The sequence below is a fragment of the Bombina bombina genome, chromosome 1, assembly GCF_027579735.1.
Source record: "Bombina bombina isolate aBomBom1 chromosome 1, aBomBom1.pri, whole genome shotgun sequence".
NCBI classification, from domain to species: Eukaryota; Metazoa; Chordata; class Amphibia; order Anura; family Bombinatoridae; genus Bombina; species Bombina bombina.
Genome location: NC_069499.1, coordinates 1,173,620,518 through 1,173,645,390, shown reverse-complemented (window position 1 = coordinate 1,173,645,390; position 24,873 = coordinate 1,173,620,518). Strand labels below are relative to the sequence as shown.

Here is a 24,873-nt window from a genome sequence, read left to right as displayed (position 1 = left end):
TGATGCATCCTGTGTTTTCATCAAAAGACTTTGAATGTGTATAATTTTATACTTGTGTGTATATCATTTTGAATAATTGTTCATATAAATGTAATGTTTGCATTTTTTTTCACTCCAATCTTACTAGGAGCCCGTATGGTACGTGAGCTCTTTGTCATGGCACGAGAACATGCTCCCTCCATTATCTTTATGGATGAAATTGATTCTATAGGGTCCTCTCGATTGGAGGGAGGCTCTGGCGGAGATAGTGAGGTGCAGCGTACAATGCTTGAGCTTCTTAACCAGCTGGATGGCTTCGAAGCTACCAAAAATATAAAGGTATGGACTGGCATGAAGAGGGTGTTATAAAAATTAAGTTGGTAAAGTATATGTACAATTATTGAAGGATTTTTTGAACGTATAGAGGGGAAAAGACATTGCCTAGTTCAGGGTGTGAAGACATGTTAATGCCTAAGTTACACTATTGACCTATTGGAGCAACATAATAGTGATTAAGAACTTCCATACTGTCAACAGGTGATCATGGCAACCAACAGAATCGATATATTGGACTCTGCTCTTCTGCGTCCTGGCCGTATTGACAGGAAGATAGAATTTCCCCCTCCTAATGAAGAGGTAACAGGGTTTATTGACTTTTAGGTTTTCTTCCACTTTATTCTTTCTGGTCTCATTCTCCATTTCCGAATGTATTCTTCCACAGGCTCGCCTGGATATTCTTAAGATTCACTCTCGAAAAATGAATCTAACTCGTGGAATCAACCTGCGCAAGATTGCAGAGCTAATGCCAGGAGCATCAGGGGCAGAGGTGAAGGTGAGACTTTTTTCAATAAAGGTAGAGTGGGATTTCATACATTCAGTAATAAGAAAATTTAGGCTTACCTGATAAATTTGTTTCTTTTTAGACACGAGTCCACAGATTTCATCCTTGTGGGATTACGCCTCCTGGTCAGCAGGAGGCGGCAAAGAGCACCACAGCAGAGCTGTATATATATAGCTCCTCACTTCCCTCCCACTCCAGTCATTCGACCGAAGTTAGGAAGAGAAAGGAAAAGCCAAGGTGCAGAGGTGTCTGAAGTTTAACAAAAAATAATAACCTGTCTCATAGAACAGGGCGGGCCGTGGACTCATCGTGTCTAAAAAGAAAAATATTTATCAGGTAAGCATACATTTTCTTTTCTTTTTAAAGACATGATGAGTCCACGGATTTCATCCTTACTTGTGGGATACAATGCCAAAGCTAGAGTACATGGATGAAAAGGGAGGGACAAGACAGGGAACCTAAACGGAAGGCACCACTGCTTGAAGAACCTTTCTCCCAAAAACGTCCTCAGCCGAAGAAAAGGTATCAAAGTAGTAAAATTTAGAAAAAGTTGAAGAGAAGACCAAGTAGCAGCCTTGCAAATCTGCTCAACTGAAGCATTATTTTTGAATGCCCATGAGGAAGCAACAGCCCTGGTGGAATGAGCCGTAACTCTTTCAGGAGGCTGCTGTCCAGCAGTCTCATATGCAAAACAGATGATATTCTTCAACCAAAAGGAAAGAAGTAGCCGTAGCTTACGTTCTCTAGAAAAAATGTCAGAGAAGACGATTGACGAAAGTCCTTAGTCGCCTGTAAGTAAAATTTTAAAGCACGGACTACGTCCAAATTGTGCAGAAGACGTTCCTTCTAAGGAGGAGGATTAGGACACAAGGAAGGAACAAAAATCTCCTAATTAATGTTCTTGTCTGAAACAAACTTATGAAGAAAACAAAGTTTAGTACATAATACCACCTTATCCGAATGAATTATATTGTAATGCAGAAAGCTCAGACACTCTTCGAGCAGAAGAAATGGTAACAAGAAATAAAACTTTCCAAGATAACTTAATATCTATGGAATACATAGGTTCAACGGAATCCCTTGAAGAACTTTTAAAATCTAAATTCAAACTCCATGGAGGAGCAATTGGTTTAAACACAGGCCTGACTCTAATCAGAGCCTGACAAAAGGATTGAACATCTGGGACATCTGCCAGACGCTTGTGTAACAAAATCGATAAAGCAGAGATCTGACCCCTTAGGGAACTCGCTGATAAACCCTTCTCCAATCCTTCTTGGAGAAAAGACAAAATCCTGGGAATCCTTATTCTACTCCATGAGTAACCCTTGGATTCACACCAATAAAGATATTTACGCCCTATCTTATGGTAAATCTTCCTAGTTACAGGCTTACATGCCTGAAATAAGGTATCTATGACCGAATCAGAGAAAACTCGCTTGTATAGGATCAAGTGTCCAATCTCCAAGCAGTCATCTTCAGAGAAACTAGATTTGGGTGGAAGAAAGGACCCTGAATAAGAAGGTCCTTCCTCAACGGAAGTGTCCAAGGTGGTAGAGATTATAAGTCCACCAGATTGGCATACCAAATCCTGCGAGGTAACGCAGAAGCAAGGAGGATCACTGATGCCTTCTCCCACCTGGGAAAGAAGCGCAAACGGGGGAAATAGATATTCTAGGCTGAAGGACCAAAGAACTGCCAAGGCAGCCATCAGCTCGGACTGGGGGCCCCGGACCCCGACCCCAGACATTCTGACAATATGCCATTAGAACCAACTCCGGCCGACCCCGTTTGAAAATCAGATTGGATAATACTCCCAGATGGAGTTCCCACTCTCCTGGATGAAAAGTCTGTCTACTCAGAAAATCTGTTTCCCAAGTGTCCACCCCTGGGATATGGATCGCTGACATATAGCAAGAATGAGCCTCCGCCCACTGGATCTTGGGCTACCTCAGCCATCGTTAAGGAACTCCTCGTTCCTCCCTGATGATTGATGTAAGACCGTCGCCATGTTGTCCATCTGAAAACTGATCAAACTGGGCTGAAGCCAACTGAGGCCAGACCAGAAGCGCCTTGAAGGTCGCTCTCAGTTCCAGGATGTGTATAAAAAGAACAGACTCCGCTGAGTCCACACTCTGCTAAATCATGTTCCCTGGGATAAGTGATCCAGAGACAACCACCATAGAAGAGAGTCCCTTGTCTCTTTGATCCAGAGTTATTTGAGGAGACAAGTCTGCATAGCCTCCGTTCGATTGCCTGAGTATGCTCAACTGCATAAGTCTGAGGTGGAACGAACAAACAGAATTTTAAGGGTCTCAAGGCGCTGCTCATTTTATCAACCTTGGAAGGATGAAAGGCTGAGTGGACCTCACCAGGAATTTAACCTGCAACCCTTGGGTTGTTACAGAGCTCAGCAACAGTGCCTTAGCATGCTGAGCTATATGTCCGGCTATTGTCCATTGCTGTCACCATCAGCCTGATTACCTCTATGTACTGAGCCACTGAAAGCCGAGAAGTGGACTGAAGGACTAGACCAGTATCGATAGACCTTGATTTCCTGACCTCGGTCAGAAAAATCTTCATTGATATGGAATTTGTCATGATTCCCAAGAAAGCTACCCATGTGCTTGGGACTAAGGAACACTTTTCCAAAGTCACCATCCACCCGTGAGATCACGGGAAGTATAACACCATGTCCGTGGAAGTCTTGCTTGCTGTAAGGATGACGCCTGGACTAGGATATCAGCCAGATAGGGCGCCACTGCAATGTCCCATAACTGAAGCACCGCCAACAGCGATCCCAGGGCCTCTGTGAGAACTCGGAACTGTGGCAAGACCGAAAGGAAGGACCACGAACAGGAAGTGTTTGACCAGAAAGGCAAACCCTAGAACTTGAGACGATTCTCGTGAACGACACATGAAGGTACTCGTCCTTGAATCCACCATTGTCATAAATTGACCCTCTAGGATCAAGGGAGGAATGGAACAAATTAATAGTTTCCATCTTGAAGAACAGTACACTACTTTAAAAAATGGTCTGAAGATTCCCCTTTTTCAGGAACCACAACCCAGATCCTGTACCAGTATTAGAACTGAAACAATCACTCCCAGGTCTGAGAGGTCTCCTACACAGTGTAAAGACATCTTTCCTTTTGTCTGATCTTCAGACAACCTTGAAAGCAGAGCCTGCCTCTGAGAGGAAAACATTTGAGCTTGAAACCAAACTTAAGCGAAAACGGAAAGTCGGCCTCCTACAAGATCCAATCTTTTTTTTTATTTTTTATTTTCGTCAAGCCATGTCCCAACAATGTCTGCTCCTGGCAAGGAATCACCAAAAGCTTAGTTTTAGAGCATATATCCGTAAAACAAGGCTCTAACCATAAGGTTCCAAGAGCTGGAACAGAGCCACCTATGCTCCCAATTTGATAAATGGAAGGGAAGAAATTGAAATAAAGGAATTAGCCAATGTTTATCCAGTGAAGCTACTGACTTAATAGCATCAGACAACGCATCAAACCAATATGCCGTCACACTAGTGACGGTGGCCAAGTACACAGATGGTTCCCATTACTAAATTGTGTCCATAAGACTATCCTCTAAGGGTATAGAATTTCTCGTAGTGAAGTTGAAACTACTCCTTTCCCCCCTAGGGAATGTCATCCAGCCTCCTTAGCTGAGTCGGCTATGGGAAACCGTCTTGTAAATATAGGCAATGCCTAAGGCACCAATTACATCTGAAACTTAGATTCTCAGTAGCATGGAGGAACCTTTTAGAATAGCAACTCCTCTAGCAATGCCTTTTGTGTGCTTTTTTTTTTTTTTTTATACCTCGTGGAAAAATATATAATGCATCATAACCCCGAGTGGAGTTTGAAGGGAACTGCATGTGGGCCATAACATTTCAATGGAAACTATAGGAGAAATTTGTGGCCATTGTTAACAGACTCCCAAACGGCAATCGCCGTAGAAGGAGTAGGTTCAAAAAGAGAAAATACATTTTTAATAAATTTTCACATAGGAAACGATACTGTTCCTTTAAAACTGAAAAGTAACTCTATTCTTGTGTGCGTTCGTTTCATCCTCAGTCACAAGGGATGAATTAACAAACAGCTGAAATTCATTTATTACAATTTACACAGAACAAAACGTTACTGTCTCTTTAAATCTTAAAGTAACTCAGTTTTGTGTGCTTTTGAACCATCACAAAGGATGAATTAACAAATAAACAGCCGCAATTCTTTCAATAAAATTTACACAGAAAAAATTTTACTGTCTCTTTAAATTTTAGAAGAACGGCTTATTTCTGTTGTGCAGAAAAACAATCCAATAAGAATGTTAATATTGCTGTAAATAGACATCGCTATGTACATCAAAAAAGCAATGTCTTATGTAACAATACCAAATGAAATTTACAAGGAACCGCAGAGCACTGTCTGTGGGTCATAAAATTATTTTGGACACTATAGGAGAAAATTGTGGCATGGATTGACCGGTGTCACCAGACTCCTAACAACAATCACTTTAGAAGGAGTATATATAATGAAAAATTAATACACAAAAAAACAGTACTGTTTCTTTAAATGTTAAAATAACATTATCTTTTGCGTGCTTTTGTAGTATCCTATCACAAAGGATGAACTAAACCAAGCAACTGAAATCATAATAAAGATAACAGATAAAAAAACTTTACTGTCCTTTAAATTTTTAAAAACCACATTGTGTTTGTGTGCTTTTATCTTAAAATTGCCAACTGACATTTAATTAGTAAGCAAAACATGTTCTGGACCTACTGAACCTCGGCTATTGTGCTGAAGGTGCCCAAGTTATCACTATAACGATGTATTTAGGTCTAGCACTGAGCGCTTAATAGTAGTGTTAAAACGCTCTACCCTTTGGTATCATAATGGAGGTAGAGAGCGCAACTAACAAATGCTCGATATAGCTCCGCCCCTCGTGGGCATGATAGTACTCCATCTCCCAGCACTGATTGTACTGCGTCCAGAGATGGAGGAATGAGCTAAACTAACGGCGGGAAGATAACTCCGCCCATCGTGGGCGTCACCGTACTCAACTCCTGGTCGACATTAAGATCTTATAGATTTGACACCGGGGGATATAATAATTAAGTCAAATGAATAAAAGTTTAGCCGAGTATGCTACCGCATGTCAGGTAGCTCTATCTCCCACAATAGTGACTCAAAACACGTCTGTGTAAAGTAACATTATCTTTTGTGTGTTCTCTGACGCCACATAAATTTCTTAAGCCCCAGTGCCTGCCAAACAAAGCTGTGCTGTCATAGGATCCCCTCCCCTGTATAAGTCTAGGAGGATAGCGTCCTAACATAAGAGATCTGTCTCATCAAGTGCCCCACATCCTCTGAGGATCCAAGACCCAGAATAAAAAGTTGGCACCTTTAACATCTGCCCGACAGCAGGGCAGCCCAGCAGGTTTAGGAGGTCCTCTCCCTCCCATAGCCCTGTGGAAAATCATAAGCCTGAGTTAAGTATGCTTAGGCTGTCAGGAGAAGGGCAGCATAAATGTATAGGAGGCGCAGTGAGAATTATGTCCCACCAGTTCCTATTGCTCTAAAGCCACCAATAGCTCTACTACAGAGACTGATATGGACTACGGCTACACCCTAGAACAAAGTAGCACTCTCTGGCACTACTTTAAAATTAATAAACTCTTGATTGAAGAATCTATAACTAACACCTCACTTTACCTCTTCCTATCACTAACGTAGGCAAAGAGAATGACTGGAGTGGGAGGGAAGGGAGGAGCTATATATACAGCTCTGCTGTGGTGCTCTTTGCCTCCTCCTGCTGACCAGGAGGCGTAATCCTACAAGTAAGGATGAAATCGGTGGACTCATTGTGTCTTTAAAAAGAAATGAAGTGCTGTGTTCAAATAAATCCTTTGTGACAAGCAGATGGGAATTCTACCTTGTGTTCAGAGACATAAAACTCACTTGAACTCATCCCAAGCATTTCTTATTTTTGCTAAACAAAACCCTTAGTCGTCTTTTCCACCAGAATCAGGTAGATCCGTGTTATTGATATTCTTCTGGTGGCCTGAGGCTAAAGCCCATTTTATAATATGCAACAAAAAAAAGGCTTTTATATACATAATTTGGAATGGAAATGCTGCCTTGTGATACATCACGTTATTTGTCTTGCAGGGGGTGTGCACAGAAGCTGGGATGTATGCTTTGCGTGAGAGGCGTGTCCATGTCACACAGGAAGATTTTGAAATGGCTGTAGCAAAGGTGAGTTAACGCAGGGTATTAAACATTGTAAAGCTAACTCCTGGCAGGTAAAGTGTTAATCCAAAGGGCAGTGCTTTAGGTATGACCCCTTGCATATAAACATATACTAGTATAGGTATTTGTTACTCTATTCTGTTAAATATTTTTACTGTGTTTGTCTCTACTAAAATTGTTGAGTGTGACCATCAAAATGTTTAGGCACAAGAAGACATTTGTATAATCATTTTTTTTTCTGTATTGAAGGGAAAATATAGCTGTGTGCAGGTCATTTGTTAAAACATTTTAATTCTCTGCATGTGTTATGTAAAATGAAATACTGCTTTATTATTGCTGGCGTTTTATTATTTGCCTTGGTTAAATGGTTGAGTAACTAAGCTAAAGAGACAAATGAGAAATGGCAATGATAACATAAGGAAAATGCACAGAGCACTCACTAGTGTATTGGACATAGTGCTTCAAACATTACTCTGGATATATGAGCATTTACTTAATCCCCCCCAAATATTATGTTAAAGAAATCTATTTATTCAAAATCAAATATCTTCAGTTATTTATAGAAAATCTAGTATATTCTGCAATGTTTGTTTTTGTGTCATTAAAGTTGTATCAAACACTAAATGGAATTTTCAAAGGGACAGTCTACAATAGAATTTTTGTTTAAAAAGATAGATAATCCCTTTATTACCCATTCCCCAGTTTTGCATAACCAACAGTCATATTAGTATACCTTTAACCTCTGTGATTGCCTTGTATCTAAGCATCTTCTGACAGCCCCCTGATCACATGACTGTGACTATCTATTGACTTGCATTAAGTATTGTGCTAAATCTTAATCAATTACAAAAGCATGTGATAAGAGGCAGCCTTCAAGGGCTTATAAATTAGCATATGAGCCTACCTAGGTTTAGTTTCAACTAAGAATACCTAGAGAACAAAGCAAATTTGATGATAAAAGTAAATTGGAAAATCGATTAAAATTACTATTAGTATAAGTACTACTTAGTATAAGTACTATTTGAATAATAAGTTTAATTTTGACTAGACTGCCCCTTTAACAGTTTTTAAAATAGAGGGAATGATTTAAGGGACATAAAAACTAACATTTCTTCTGTTAAGTGTGATCAGTCCACGGGTCATCATTACTTGTGGGATATTAACTGCTCCCCTACAGGAAGTGCAAGAGGATTCACCCAGCAGAGTTGCTATATAGCTCCTCCCCTCTACGTCACCTCCAGTCATTCTCTTGCACCCAACGACTAGATAGGATGTGTGAGAGGACTATGGTGATATATTTAGTTTTTATATCTTCAATCAAAAGTTTGTTATTTTATAATAGCACCGGAGTGTGTTATTCCTTCTCTGGTAGAATTTGAAGAAGAATCTACCTGAGTTTTTCTATGATTTTAGCCGGAGTAGTTAAGATCATATTGCTGTTTCTCGGCCATCTGAGGAGAGGTAACTTCAGATCAGGGGACAGCAGGCAGATTAATCTGCAAAGAGGTATGTAGCAGTTTATTATTTTCTGACATGGAATTGATGAGAAAATCCTGCCATACCGTTATAATGTAAACTCAGCCTTAAATGCAGTAGATGTAGCTGATATCAGGCTGTCATGTATGTATATTTTACACTTCATTTTTCTGGGAAATGGTACTTCTCTGGCTTTTAAACTGTATACATAGACTTAACCTATTTTGCAGGGACTTGCAATAGGTTTTAAATGACAATTAATTATTGAGGTAAAACGTTTTTTTGCTGGCATGTAAAAACGTTTTTTTCTCTGAGGTACTGGGTGAAAAAATGTTTTGGGCACTTTTTTTCCACTTGGCAATAGTTTTGATTTAAATTAGAGCAGTTCACTGATCTCTCTCACTGTTATGTGTGTGGGGGAGGGGCCATTTTGGTGCTTTCACTATGCATCAGAAAAACTCAGTCAGAGGTTCATTTTCTTCCTGCATGATCCGGTTCATCTCTACAGAGTTCAGGGATCTCAAGAGTCTTTTTTGAGGGAAGTAATCATACAGCAGAGCTGTGCTGATTGTATTGACTGTGATATAAAAAAACGTTTATTTGTGTATTTTTTTCTGCTGCCTGGGTTAGTTATCATTTGCTGAGGGGAACAATCCTTTGCTAAAACTGTATATTCTGACAAAGATTGATGCTATAACTTAATTATTTTATCTGTTATAATATTTTCTGTGCTTCTTAAAGGCACAGTTCGTTTTCATATTATTTGTAAACTACTTTGAAAAGTATTTCCAAGTTGCTGTTTATTTGCTAGTGTGTTAAACATGTCTGATTCAGAGGAATATCTCTGTGCTATATGTGTTAATGCCAAAGTGGAGCCCAATAGAAATTTATGTACTAAATGTATTGATGCTACTTTAAAAAATAGTCAATCTGTACAAATTGAACATATTTCACCAAACAACGAGGGGAGAGTTATGCCGACTAACTCGCCTCACGTGTCAGTACCTGCATCTCCCGCTCAGGAGGTGCGTGATATTGTAGCGCCGAGTGCATCTGGGCGGCCATTACAAATCACATTACAAGATATGGCTACTGTTATGACTGAAGTTTTGGCTAAACTACCAGAACTAAGAGGTAAACGTGATCACTCTGGGATGAGAACAGAGTGCGCTGATAATGCAAGGGCCATGTCTGATACTGCGTCACAGTTTGCAGAACATGAAGACGGAGAGCTTCATTCTGTGGGTGACGGTTCTGATCCAAATAAACTGGACTCAGACATTTCAAATTTTAAATTTAAGCTTGAGAACCTCCGTGTGTTACTAGGGGAGGTATTAGCGGCTCTGAATGATTGTAACACAGTTGCAATCCCAGAAAAAATGTGTAGGTTGGATAAATATTTTGCGGTACCGACGAGTACTGACGTTTTTCCTATACCTAAGAGACTTACTGACATTGTTACTAAGGAGTGGGATAGACCCGGTGTGCCTTTCTCACCCCCTCCTATATTCAGAAAAATGTTTCCAATAGACGCCGCCACACGGGACTTATGGCAAATGGTTCCTAAGGTGGAGGGAGCAGTTTCTACTTTAGCTAAGCGTGCCACTATCCCAGTGGAGGATAGCTGTGCTTTTTCAGATCCAATGGATAAAAAATTAGAGGGTTACCTTAAGAAAATGTTTGTTCAACAAGGGTTTATATTGCAACCTCTTGCATGTATTGCGCCTGTCACGGCTGCAGCAGCATTTTGGTTTGAGTCTCTGGAAGAGACACTTCAATCATCCACACTAGATGACATCACACACAAACTTAAATTCCTTAAGTTAGCTAATTCATTTATTTCAGATGCCGTAGTACATTTAACTAAACTTGCGGCTAAAAATTCAGGATTCGCCATTCAGGCACGCAGAGCTCTGTGGCTAAAATCCTGGTCAGCTGATGTTACGTCTAAATCTAAATTGCTTAATATTCCTTTCAAAGGGCAGACCTTATTCGGGCCCGGCTTGAAAGAGATTATTGATGACATTACAGGAGGTAAAGGTCATGCCCTGCCTCAGGACAAGGCCAAAGCCAAGGCTAGACAGTCCAATTTTCGTTCCTTTCGTAATTTCAAAGCAGGAGCAGCATCAACTTCCTCTGCACCAAAACAGGAAGGAGCTGTTGCTCGCTACAGACAAGGCTGGAAACCTAACCAGTCCTGGAACAGGGGCAAACAGGCCAGAAAACCTGCTGCTGCCCCTAAGACAGCATGAATTGAGGGCCCCCGATCCGGGACCGGATCTAGTGGGGGGCAGACTTTCCCTCTTCGCCCAGGCTTGGGCAAGAGATGTTCAGGATCCCTGGGCGTTAGAGATCATATCTCAGGGATACCTTCTGGACTTCAAATCCTCTCCCCCAAGAGGGAGATTTCATCTGTCAAGGTTGTCAACAAACCTAACAAAGAAGGAAGCGTTTCTACGCTGCGTACAAGATCTTTTATTAATGGGAGTGATCCATCCAGTTCCGCGGTTGGAACAAGGACAAGGGTTTTACTCAAATCTGTTTGTAGTTCCCAAAAAAGAGGGAACCTTCAGGCCAATCTTGGATTTAAAGATCCTAAACAAATTCCTAAGAGTTCCATCGTTCAAGATGGAAACTATTCGAACAATTTTGCCCATGATCCAAGAGGGTCAGTACTTGACCACAGTGGATTTAAAGGATGCTTACCTTCACATACCGATTCACAGAAGTCATTACCGGTATCTAAGGTTTGCCTTTTTAGACAGGCATTACCAGTTTGTAGCTCTTCCATTCGGACTGGCTACGGCTCCAAGAATCTTCACAAAGGTTCTGGGCACTCTTCTGGCGGTACTAAGACCGCGAGGAATTTCAGTAGCTCCGTACTTAGACGACATACTGATACAAGCTTAAAGCTTTCAAACTGCCAAATCTCATACAGAGATAGTACTGGCATTTCTAAGGTCGCATGGATGGAAAGTGAACGAAGAGAAAAGTTCTCTCTTTCCACTCACAAGAGTTCCCTTCCTGGGGACTCTGATAGATTCTGTAGAAATGAAGATTTACCTGACAGAGGACAGGTTAACAAAACTTCAAAGTGCATGCCGTGTCCTTCATTCCATTCAAGAGACCAGAAATTCTCTTCTATGGTGGCTTTATCGGCCACATCTGTCCAGGGGAATGCCATTCAGCAGGCCAGACTGGTCAATTGTAACAACAGACGCCAGCCTACTAGGTTGGGGCGCTGTCTGGAATTCTCTGAAGGCTCAGGGACTATGGAATCAGGAGGAGAGTCTTCTTCCAATAAACATTCTGGAATTGAGAGCAGTCCTCAATGCTCTTCTGGCTTGGCCCCAGTTAGCAACTCGGGGGTTCATCAGGTTCCAGTCGGACAACATCACGACTGTAGCTTATATCAACCATCAGGGAGGGACAAGAAGCTCCCTAGCAATGATGGAAGTATCGAAGATAATTCGCTGGGCAGAGTCTCACTCTTGCCACCTGTCTGCAATCCACATCCCGGGAGTGGAGAACTGGGAGGCGGATTTCTTAAGTCGTCAGACTTTTCATCCGGGGGAGTGGGAACTTCATCCAGAGGTCTTTGCCCAAATACTTCGACGTTGGGGCAAACCAGAGATAGATCTCATGGCGTCTCGACAGAACGCCAAGCTTCCGCGCTACGGGTCCAGATCCAGGGATCCGGGAGCGGTCCTGATAGATGCCTTGACAGCACCATGGACCTTCAGGATGGCTCATGTGTTTCCACCTTTCCCGATGCTTCCTCGATTGATTGCCAGAATCAAACAGGAGAAAGCATCAGTGATTCTAATAGCGCCTGCATGGCCACGCAGGACTTGGTATACAGATCTGGTGGACATGTCATTCTGTCCACCTTGGTCGTTACCTCTGAAACAGGACCTTCTGATTCAGGGTCCTTTCAAACATCAAAATCTAACTTCTCTGAAGCTGACTGCTTGGAAATTGAACGCTTGATCTTATCAAAGCGTGGTTTTTCTGAGTCAGTTATTGATACCTTAATACAGGCTAGGAAGCCTGTTACCAGAAAGATTTACCATAAAATATGGCGTAAATACCTATATTGGTGCGAATCCAAAGGTTACTCTTGGAGTAAGGTTAGGATTCCTAGGATATTGTCTTTTCTACAAGAAGGTTTAGAAAAGGGGTTATCCGCTAGTTCCTTAAAGGGACAGATCTCAGCTCTGTCCATTCTGTTACACAAGCGTCTGTCAGAAGTTCCAGACGTTCAGGCTTTTTGTCAGGCTTTGGCCAGGATTAAACCTGTGTTTAAAGCTGTGGCTCCACCATGGAGTTTAAACCTTGTTCTTAACGTTTTACAGGGTGTTCCGTTTGAACCCCTTCATTCCATTGATATAAAGTTGTTATCTTGGAAAGTTCTATTTTTAATGGCTATTTCCTCGGCTCGAAGAGTCTCTGAGTTATCAGCCTTACATTGTGATTCTCCTTATTTGATTTTTCACTCGGATAAGGTAGTTCTGCGTACTAAGCCTGGGTTCTTACCTAAGGTAGTCACTAACAGGAATATCAATCAGGAGATTGTTGTTCCATCCTTGTGCCCAAATCCTTCTTCGAGGAAGGAACGTCTTTTGCACAATCTGGATGTAGTTCGTGCCCTTAAATTTTATTTACAGGCAACTAAAGATTTTCGACAAACGTCTTCCCTGTTTGTCGTTTACTCTGGTCAGAGGAGAGGTCAAAAAGCTTCTGCTACCTCTCTCTCTTTTTGGCTTCGTAGCATAATTCGTTTAGCTTATGAGACTGCTGGACAGCAGCCTCCTGAAAGAATTACAGCTCATTCCACTAGAGCTGTGGCTTCCACTTGGGCCTTTAAGAATGAGGCCTCTGTTGAACAGATTTGCAAGGCTGCAACTTGGTCTTCGCTTCATACTTTTTCCAAATTTTACAAATTTGACACTTTTGCTTCCTCGGAGGCTATTTTTGGGAGAAAGGTTCTTCAGGCAGTGGTTCCTTCTGTATAAAGAGCCTGCCTATCCCTCCCGTCATCCGTGTACTTTTGCTTTGGTATTGGTATCCCACAAGTAATGATGACCCGTGGACTGATCACACTTAACAGAAGAAAACATAATTTATGCTTACCTGATAAATTCCTTTCTTCTGTAGTGTGATCAGTCCACGGCCCGCCCTGTTTTTTAAGGCAGGTAAATATTTTTTAAATTATACTCCAGTCACCACTACACCCTTGGCTTCTCCTTTCTCGTTGGTCCTTGGTCGAATGACTGGAGGTGACGTAGAGGGGAGGAGCTATATAGCAACTCTGCTGGGTGAATCCTCTTGCACTTCCTGTAGGGGAGCAGTTAATATCCCACAAGTAATGATGACCCGTGGACTGATCACACTACAGAAGAAAGGAATTTATCAGGTAAGCATAAATTATGTTTTTTCTTTCATGATTTAGATAAGAGAACTTCATTTTAAACAACTTTCCAATTACTTCTATTATCACATTTTACATCATTCTGTTGTCCTTTGTTTAGAGAGCAGCAATACAATGCTGGGAGCTAGCTCTATACCTTGACTGAGCCAATGCAAATAGGCATATATGTGCAGCCACCAGCTAGCTCTCAGTAGTGCATTGTTGCTTCTGAGCCTACCTTGGTATGCTTTTAAACAAAGGATAGCAAGAAAACAAAGCACTTTACATAATAGAAGTAAATTGGAAAGTTGCTAAAATTGCACACTCTAGCTCAATTAAGAATTAGTAAAAAAAAAAATGCTTTACTTTAAGAGCATGTAATTTTAGGACTAGCAACCCTGCCGCTGATGGGACCAGCATGCTGTCGGGGTCTCGAGCTGTACTACTGTGTGTTTGCACTATTTGTTAAACCCACACAAAAGTATTTTCCTAATCTTGACCGTTTGTCCTTTACAGGTTATGCAAAAAGACAGTGAGAAGAACATGTCAATCAAGAAGCTGTGGAAGTAATTGTATTTAAGGATGTGGCACCTAGAACTATTGGTTCTACCAATTGGTGTGTTTGTGCTGCCAGTTCCTGGCCCTGCTTCTATTCCAAAGGACTTGACACTGTATATGTTATAATTTCAGCTGCTAGAGGCACATCTGTCGTCAGCCTTTTATACAATGCTAAGAGTGGGTTATTAACTGCTGTTGAATCTAGACCTAGAATTAGGAAACATGGGTTTGGCAGGGACCATTGGTGACACAGTTCCTGGAAAAGTAAATCCAGATTTAGTTTTTTTTTTGTTACTCAGAGAATTATTCCATGAAGTCTGTTTAATAAAGAACAGAACAAAATGAAAAAAATCTTTTTATTGTTAAACTTCAAAACTTTCTTTACAATGAAAAAAATAAACTATAGTAAAAAAAAAAGACATTCAGACCCAGCTACCAAAGCTTTGTATATGTAAACTGCACACCGCTTAGTAAATAGTATGGCTTTTTTGTTTTATAAACTACCTCATCTATCCTGAGAAGATTTGCAGTATCAACGCGCTGAAGGTGGCTTATTTCTACCAGCTACAATCCTATGACTGCACCCAAGTCATGTGTGCACTTCTTACCACAGTAACAGAACCGCTTCTTAACTAACACACACATAACATTTGGTCCTGCTCACATGCATAGATTGGTCCCCTGAGAATAAACGATTTATTAATCCCACAATGGTCTATTCACAGCACCCCCACCAATATCATATTAGGTGACATATTACAGAGTAAACACCTGTCTGACTGTGATATGGGGGGGAATTAGTGCAAAGTAGTTAAATTAAACATAAAAATATCAATTGAACACCAGCTACATTTAAAATGCTGTCCTGAAACCTATTCTAGCATAAAACACACAGATCCACCCAGCAAATAGTGCAAATATATTTTTGCTTATAAAAATAGAACAATTTAAAAACACAACTATATTCTTGGAATGTATGGCATTTTTGCAACATCTTAAGCTGGAAGAAAGCAAAGTGTAAAATATATGAAGGCAGGTGGCAGCTTTATTTTATGTACCATGCCAGATACTTTATTATTTGTTGCCCCCACAGTACCTTATGTTGGAAAATCACTTCCCATTTCCTTTTTCAGCTCTTATGGGGCAGTATGGTACACAAATCATATGTCAATTTAGAAATACACATACCTGAGAACTAAAACACAGCTTCTGCCATTTACAGGATAACTGTTCCCAACCCTCCCTGTGGCATTAACTTACTCCTGCTACACTCAAGGCTAAAAAATAAACTCCTATTCATATGGACAATAAAGAAAATTTGTTCTTTGCCTGGTGCAATACTAAAATCCACATTCTCAAAACAGAAAACAACTTGGAATGGTAGAAGAGCCAAGCAGTTAAGTGAGCCGGATCCCAAGAACCTGCTCCAGCTCCTGTCTGCGTTGCTGCACCTGAAACAAGACAACAAAAAAATAAGCATTCATTTCCTTCCCTGTGTCAAGTTGCAAACAGTATAACCGGTGCAAGATGAAGTGTGTAAGGAAATTATATGACCTAAAAACAGAACTCAAGGGAGAACCTGCTTTGTGAAAAAGAAAATTTATGCTTACCTGATAAATTTGTTTCTTTTTAGACACGATGAGTCCACGGATCATCATCCTTACTTGTGGGATTACACCTCCTGGTCAGAAGGAGGAGGCAAAGAGCAGCAGAGCTGTTAAATAGCTCATCCCTTCCCTCCCACTCAAGTCATTCGAGCAAAGTTAGGAAGAGAAAGGAAAAGCAAAGGTGCAGAGGTGTCTGAAGCTTACAAAAAACAACCTGTCTTAAAAGAACAGGGCAGGCCGTGGACTCATCGTGTCTAAAAAGAAACAAATTTATCAGGTAAGCATAAACTTTTCTTTTTAACCCCTTAAGGACAAGGCCATTTTTTTTTTATTTCCCTTAAAGACCAGGGCTATTTTTTAATTTCTGCAGTGTTTGTGTTTAGCTGTAATTTTCCTCTTACTCATTTACTGTACCCACACATTATATACCATTTTTCTCGCCACTAGACTTTCTAAAGATACCATTATTTTCATCATATCTTATAATTTACTATTAAAAAAAAAATGATAAAATATGAGGAAAAAATGGAAAAAACACACCTTTTCTAACTTTGACCCCCAAAATCTGTTACTCATCTACAACCACCAAAAAACAACCATGCTAAATAGTTTCTAAATTTTGTCCTGAGTTTAGAAATACCCAATGTTAATGTGTTCTTTGCAAGTTATAGGGCAATAAATACAAGTAGCACTTTGCTATTTCCAAACCACTTTTTTTCAAAATGAGTGCTAGTTACATTGGAACCCTGATATCTGTCAGGAATACCTGAATATCCCTTGACATGTATATATTTTTTTAGAAGACATTCCAAAGTATTGATCTAGGCCCATTTTGGTATATTTCATGCCACCATTTCACCGCTAAATGCCATCAAATAAAAAAAATTGTTCACTTTTTCACAAACTTTAGGTTTCTCACAGAAATTATTTACAAACAACTCGTGCAATTATGGCACAAATGATTGTAAATGCTTCTCTAGGATCCCCTTTGTTCAGAAATAGCAGACATATGGCTTTGGCAATGCTTTTTAGTAATTAGAAGGCTGCTAAATGCCGCTGCACATCACAGATGTATTATGTCTAGCAGTGAAGGGGTTAATAAGGGAGCTTACAGGGTTAATTTTAGCTTTAGTGTAGAGATCAGCTTTCCACTTGACACATCAGACCCCCTGATCCCTCCCTAACAGCTCTCTTCCCTCCCCCACCCCACAATTGTCCCTGCCATCTTAAGTACTGGCAGAAAGTCTGCCAGTACTAAAATAAGGTATCTTATTTTTTTATATATATTTTTTTTAAGCATATTTACATATGCTGCTGTGTAGGATCCCCCTTAGCTCCAAACCTCCCTGACACCCCCACCCCCCCAACAGCTCTCTAACCCTCCCCCCTATTTTTTTTCCACTTTTCTTTAGTGTAGCTTCCCCCCCCAAGACTAAACCCCCCGCCCCTCCCAGATCACTTAAATTATTATTAAAATTTTCTCTTGTAAGATGTATCGAGTCCACGGATTCATCCATACTTGTGGGATATTCTCCTTCCCAACAGGAAGTGGCAGAGAAAGCACCCACAGCAGAGCTGTTTATATAGCTCCTCCCTTAGCTCCACCCCCAGTCATTCTCTGCCTGCTTAACTGCTAGGAAGGGCAAAGTGAGTGTGGTGACAAATGTTTTTATTTTCTCAAGCAAAAGTTTATTTTAAATGGTACTGGTGTGTACTATTTACTCTCTGGCAGAAAAGGGATGAAGATTTCTGCAAGGAGGATGATGATCTTAGCACTTTGTAACTAAGATCCACTGCTGTTCTCACAAGGGCTGAAGAGTACAGGAAAACTTCAGTTGGGGGAACAGTTTGCAGGATAAACTGCATTAAGGTATGTTCAGTCTATTTCTAGACAGACTGTGTTATTTCTAGAAAAAGCTGGCAATATCCCCATGAGGGAAAGGTAAGCTGTATTCAGTAAAAGAGGAATCCAAGCTTGCATAAAGGGCTCATAGTTACTGGTGACACTGATAGGAAAAAAGGTTTTGGTTCAATATGCAAATGTAACGTTTTTTTGAGGGACTTTAAGGGGTCTTTGTGGCTTATTTAAGGGTTATTAACCCACATGGCTAGTTTAAGAAACACTCTGTGGTGTTTCTTTTAGGCCCCATAACATCGAGTGAGGTGGGAGGGGCCTATTTTCAGTTGCACAGTTTATTTACCTCAGAAGCATCCAGCTACTTCTCCAGAGATTCCTGCTGTATTTGAGGGCTGTAAAGAGGTTTTTTTCCCCACAAATCGTTCCTAAAGGGCAGGTAGGTGCCACAGCAGAGCTGTGGCAAGGTGCTGAATGTTATTTTACCGGTTTTGAATTTTTTTCAATCCGGTTTTTACATTAAGGGGTTAATTGTTTATTTGCAAAGTTACTAAGGCTTTATGATGCTACTGTAAAAATTTCGTTGTTTTTACTGCTTTTTTACATTGTTTTGCAGAGTTTGTGCAGCTTTTTTTTCTCTTAAAGGCACAGTACCATTTTTGTTTAAAGTGTTATTTACATTGATTAAAGTGTTTTCCAAGCTTGTTTGTTACATTACTAGCCTGTTTAACATGTCTGACACCAAGGAAAAACCTTGTTCTATGTGTTTAGAAGCCATTGTGGAACCCCCTCTTAGAATGTGTCCCACTTGCACTGATATGTCTATAAATTATAAAAAGCATATTTTAGCACTTAAAAATATTGCAATAGATAATTCTCAGTTAGAAGGAAATGAGGGTTTAGCATCTAGCTCTCCCCATGTGTCACAACCAGTAACGCCCGCACAAGTGACGCCAAGTACCTCTAGTGCGTCTAATTCATTTACTTTACAAGACATGGCCACAGTTATGAATAAAACCCTCATAGAGGTTTCTCTAAACTGCCTGGTTTACAAGGAAAGCGTGACAGCTCTGGGTTAAGAACAAATGCTGAGCCGTCTGACGCTTTAGTAGCCGTATCCGATATACCCTCACAATGTTCTGAAGTAGGGGTAAGGGATTTGTTATCTGAGGGAGAGATTTCTGATTCAGGAAAGACGCTCCCTCAGACAGATTCTGATATGACGGCCTTTAAATTTAAGCTTGAACACCTCCGCTTATTGCTCAAGGAGGTATTAGCTACTCTAGACTATTGTGACCCTATAGTGATCCCAGAGAAATTGTGTAAAATGGACAGATACTTAGAGGTTCCTGTTTACACTGATGTTTTTCCAGTCCCTAAGAGGATTGTGACTATTGTTACTAAGGAGTGGGATAGACCAGGTATTCCGTTCGCTCCCCCTCCTGTTTTTAAGAAAATGTTTCCCATATCTGACACCATACAGGACTCGTGGCAGACTGTTCCTAAGGTGGAGGGAGCTATTTCTACTCTTGCTAAGCGTACAACTATACCTATCGAAGACTTGTGCTTTCATAGATCCTATGGATAAAAAATTAGAGGGTCTCCTAAAGAAAATTTTTGTTCATCAAGGTTTTCTTCTCCAACCTATTGCATGCATTGTTCCTGTAACTACTGCAGCTGCTTTCTGGTTTGAGGCTCTAGAAGAGGCTCTTCAGGTGGAGACTCCATTAGAGGATATTATGGATAGAATTAAGGCCCTTAAGTTGGCTAATTCTTTCATTACAGATGCCGCTTCCAAATGGCTAAATTAGCAGCAAAGAATTCAGGTTTTGCCATTTTAGCATGCAGGACGTTATGGCTTAAGTCCTGGTCTGCTGATGTGTCATCAAAAACTAAATTGTTGAACATCCCTTTCAAAGGAAAGACCCTATTCGGGCCTGCACTGAAAGAAATTATTTCAGACATCACTGGACAACAACAAGATGAGGACCAAACAAAATAATTTTCGTTCCTTTCGGAACTTCAAGGGTGGTTCCGCTTCAGCTTCCCCTGCAGCAAAGCAAGAGGGGAACTCTGTCCAATCCATATCAGTCTGGAGACCTAACCAGGCTTGGAACAAAGGTAAACAAGCCAAGAAGCCTGCTGCTGCCTCTATGACAGCATGAAGGTGTAGCCCCCGATCCGGATCTAGTAGGGGGCTGACTCTCTTTGCTCAGGTTTGGGCAAGAGATGTTCACGATTCCTGGGCTTCAGAAATTGTGTCCCAAGGATATCTTCTGGACTTCAAAGACTCCCACCCCCCAAGGGGGAGATTTCACATTTCTCAATTGTCTGCAAACCAGACAAAGAGAGAGGCGTTCTTACGCTGTGTAGAAGACCTACATACCATGGGAGTGATCCGCCCAGTTCCAAGAGCGGAACAAGGGCTAGGTTTTTACTCCAACCTGTTTGTGGTTCCCAAAAAAGAGGGAACTTTCAGACCAATCTTGGATCTCAAAATTCTAAACAAATTCCTCAGAGTACCATCTTTCAGGATGGAAACTATTCGGACTATTCTTCCTCTGATCCAGGAGGGTCAATATATGACTACCGTGGATTTAAAGGATGCTTATCTACACATCCCTATTCACAGAGATCATCATCAATTCCTCAGATTCACCTTCTGGACAGGCATTACCAGTTTGTGGCCCTTCCCTTCGGTTGGCCACGGCTCCCAGAATTTTCACAAAGGTGCTAGGGTCCCTTTTGGCAATTCTAAGACCGCGGGGTAAAGCAGTGGCGCCTTATCTAGACGACATCTTAATTCAGGTGTTGACTTTCCAGCTAGCCAAGTCTCACACGGACATCGTGTTGGCTTTTCTGAGATCTCACGGGTGGAAGGTGAACATAAAAAAAGAGTTCTCTCGTCCCTCTCACAAGAGTTTCCTTCCTAGGGACTCTGATAGACTCGGTAGAAATGAAAATATTTCTGACAGAGGTCAGAAAATCAAAACTTTTAATCACTTGCCGAGCTCTTCATTCCATTCCTCGGCCATCAGTGGCTCAGTGTATGGAGGTAATCGGACTCATGGTAGCGGCAATGGACATAGTTCCTTGTGCCCGCCTACACCTCAGACCACTGCAACTATGCATGCTAAAACAGTGGAATGGGGATTATGCAGATTTATCTCCTCAAATGCATCTGGACCAAGAGACCAGAGATTCTCTTCTCTGGTGGTTGTCTCAGGACCACCTGTCTCAGGGAATGTGTTTCCGTAGGCCAGAGTGGCTCATAGTAATGACAGATGCCAGCCTGCTAGGCTGGGGTGCAGTCTGGAAAAATCCCTGAAAGCACAGGGCTTATGGTCTCGGGAGGAATCTCTCCTCCCGATAAACATTCTAGAACGGAGAGCGATATTTAATGTGCTTCAGCTAGCTGCGGCCAAATTCATCAGATTTCAGTCTGACAACATCACAACTGTAGCCTACATCAATCATCAAGGAGGAACACTGAGTTCTCTAGCGATGATGGAGGTAACCAAAATAATCCGATGGGCGGAGGATCACTCTTGCCATCTCTCAGCAATCCATATCCCAGGGGTAGAGAACTGGGAGGCGGATTTCCTAAGTCGTCAGACTTTTCATCCGGGGGAGTGGGAGCTCCATCCAGAGGTATTTGCCCAGCTGACTCAGCTATGGGGCACACCACAATTGGATCTGATGGCGTCCCTACAGAACGCCAAACTTCTTCGTTACGGGTCCATGTCTTGGGATCCCCAGGCGGTACTGATAGATGCTCTAGCAGTGCCCTGGTCCTTCAATCTGGCTTATGTATTTCCACCGTTTCCTCTCCTCCCACGTCTGGTTGCCAGAATCAAGCAGGAGAGAGCTTCGGTGATTCTGATAGCGCCTGCATGGCCACGCAGGACTTGGTATGCAGACCTGGTGGACATGTCATCTGTTCCACCGTGGACTCTGCCAATGAGGCAGGACCTTCTAATCCAAGGTCCGTTCAAGCATCCAAATCTAATTTCTCTGCGTCTGACTGCTTGGAGATTGAACGCCTGATTCTATCAAAGCGTGGTTTCTCAGAGTCGGTCATAGATACCCCGATTCAGGCTAGAAAGCCTGTTACCAGGAAAATCTATCATAAGATTTGGCGCAAATATCTTTGTTGGTATGAATCCAAGGGTTACTCATGGAGTAAGATTAGGATTCCTAGTATTTTGTCCTTTCTCCAAGAAGGATTGGAGAAAGGATTATCAGCTAGTTTCTTAAAGGGACAAATATCTGCTCTGTCTATTCTTTTACACAAACGTCTGGCAGATGTTCCAGACGTTCAAGCATTTAGGCAGGCCTTGGTCAGGATCAAGCCTGTATTTAAACCTGTTGCTCCGCCATGGAGCCTAAACTTGGTTCTTAAAGTTCTTCAAGGGGTTCAGTTTGAACCTATGCATTCCATAGATATTAAGCTTCTATCTTGGAAAGTTTTGTTTTTAGTAGCTATCTCTTCTGCTCGAAGAGTTTGAGTTATCTGCTTTACAGTGTGACTCACCTTATCTTGTTTTCAATGCAGATAAGGTGGTTTTACGTACCAAATCTGGATTCCTTCCTAAGGTTGTTTCTAATAGGAATATCAATCAGGAAATTGTTGTTCCTTCGCTGTGTCCTAATCCTTCTTCAAAGAAGGAACGTCTGTTGCACAATCTTGATGTGGTTCGTGCTTTAAAGTTCTACTTACAAGTAACCAAGGATTTCCGTCAAACATCTTCATTGGTTGTTTATTCTGGTAAGCGGAGAGGTCAAAAGGCTGCGGCTACCTCTCTTTTCGGCTGAAAAGCATCTTCTGTATGGCTTATGAGACTGCTGGCCAGCAGCCTCCTGAAATAATTACTACTCATTCTACTAGAGCAGTGGCTTCCACATGGGTTTTTAAAAATGAGGCTTCTGTTGAACAGATTTGTAAGGCGGCGACTTGGTCTTTGCTTCATACTTTTTCCAAATTCAATACTTTTGCTTCTTCGGAGGCTATTTTTGGGAGACAGGTTCTACAAGCAGTGGTGCCTTCCGTTTAAGGTACCTGTCTTGTCCCTCCCTTCATCCGTGTCCTAAAGCTTTGGTATTGGTATTCCACAAGTATGGATGAATCCGTGGACTCGATACATCTTACAAGAGAAAACAGAATTTATGCTTACCTGATAAATTTCTTTCTCTTGTGATGTATCGAGTCCACGGCCCGCCCTGTCTATTTAAGACAGGTATATTTTTATTTAAAAAAAACTTCAGTCACCACTGCACCATATAGTTTCTCCTTTTTCTTCCTAGCCTTCGGTCGAATGACTGGGGGGTGGAGCTAAGGGAGGAGCTATATAGACAGCTCTGCTGTGGGTGCTCTCTCTGCCACTTCCTGTTGGGAAGGAGAATATCCCACAAGTATGGATGAATCCGTGGACTTGATACATCACAAGAGAGAAATTTATCAGGTAAGCATAAATTCTGTTTTTATTCCTACCCTCTCCCACTTAATTTAAACAAATTGTTCCATAGTGTAATGGTTCCCGCCCGCCTCCCCCGTGCGTGCCCCCAGCTACCCCGCCCACAGCAAGCCATCGATACCCACCCACGATTGTGGCCATCGATGTCCGGTGCAGAGAGGGCCACAGAGTGGCTCTCTCTGCATCGGATGGGGAAAAACTTATTGCAGGATGCCTCGATATTGAGGCATCATTGCAATAACCGGAAAGAGGCTGGAAGCGATCAGGATCGCTTCCAACCACTTTAATCCCCAACGTCGTACAGGGTACGTCGCTGGTCTTTAAAGACCAGTTTGTGCAAGACGTACCCTGTACGACATATGTCGTTAAGGGGTTAAAGATAAGAGTCCACGGATCATCATCCTTACTTGTGGGATACAATACCAAAGCTAGAGTACACGGATGATAAGGGAGGGACAAGACAGGGAACCTAAACGGAAGGCACCACTGCTTGAAGAACCTTTCTCCCAAAAGCAGCCTTGCAAAACTGTTCTACAGAAGCTTAATTTTTGAATGCCCTAGTGGAATGAGCCGTAATTCTTTCAGGAGGCTGCTGTCCAGTCTCATATACAAAGCGGAGGATACTCTTCAACCAAAAAGAGAGAGGTAGCTTTCTGACCCTTACGTTTTCCAGAGAAAATTACAAACAGAGAAGAAGACTGACGAAAGTCTTTAGTTGCTTGTAAGTAAAACTTTAAAGCACGGACTACGTCCAAATTGTGCAGAAGACGTTCCTTCTGAGAAGGATTAGGACACAAGGAAGGAACAACATGCTCCTGATTAATGTTCCTGTCTGAAACAACCTTAAGACTGAACCCCGCAAAACGACCTTATCCGAATGAAAAGTAAGGCGAGGCGAATTTTATTGCAATGCGGAAAGCTGAGACACTCTTCGAGCTGAAGAAATAGCAACAAGAACTAAAACTTTCCAAGATAACGTAATATCTAAGGAATGCATAGGCTCAAACGGAGCACCTTGAAAAACCTTAAGAACTAAATTCAGATTCCATGGAGGAGAAACTGGTTTAAACAGAGGCCTGATCCTAACCAAGACCTGACAAAAAGATTGGACATCTGCCAGACGTTTGTGTAACAAAATAGATAAGGCAGAGATCTGACCCTTCTCCAAACCTTCTTGGACAAAATTCTGTGAATCCTAACTCTACTCCATGAGTAGCCCTTGGATTCACACCAATAAAGATATTTACGCCATATCTTATTATAAATCTTTCTAGTTACAGGCTTACGTGCCCGAATCAAGGTCTCTATGACCGAATCAGAAAAACCCCGCTTGGATAGGATTAAGCGTTCAATCTCCAAGCAGTCAACTTTAGAGAAACTAGATTTGGGTGAAGGAAGGGTCCTTGAATGAGAAAA

The 24,873-nt window shown here is 41.5% G+C and overlaps 2 protein-coding genes across 2 annotated transcripts in view; one reads left to right on the top strand and one right to left on the bottom strand.

Moving 5' to 3' along the window:
* The window catches only part of PSMC5 (proteasome 26S subunit, ATPase 5), a 69,303-nt gene extending 54,361 nt beyond the window's left edge, over positions 1-14,942 (top strand). Inside the window, exons 8-12 of the mRNA XM_053699710.1 lie at positions 128-318; positions 517-615; positions 701-811; positions 6,997-7,083; positions 14,480-14,942. Of these exons, the coding sequence (XP_053555685.1) occupies positions 128-318; positions 517-615; positions 701-811; positions 6,997-7,083; positions 14,480-14,533 (542 nt within the window). The 3' untranslated portion in view covers positions 14,534-14,942. The remainder of the gene's footprint in view (positions 1-127; positions 319-516; positions 616-700; positions 812-6,996; positions 7,084-14,479) is intronic.
* The window catches only part of SMARCD2 (SWI/SNF related, matrix associated, actin dependent regulator of chromatin, subfamily d, member 2), an 84,029-nt gene continuing 74,015 nt past the window's right edge, over positions 14,860-24,873 (bottom strand). The window contains exon 13 of the mRNA XM_053699705.1: positions 14,860-15,972. Within this exon, the coding sequence (XP_053555680.1) occupies positions 15,919-15,972 (54 nt within the window). The 3' untranslated portion in view covers positions 14,860-15,918. The remainder of the gene's footprint in view (positions 15,973-24,873) is intronic.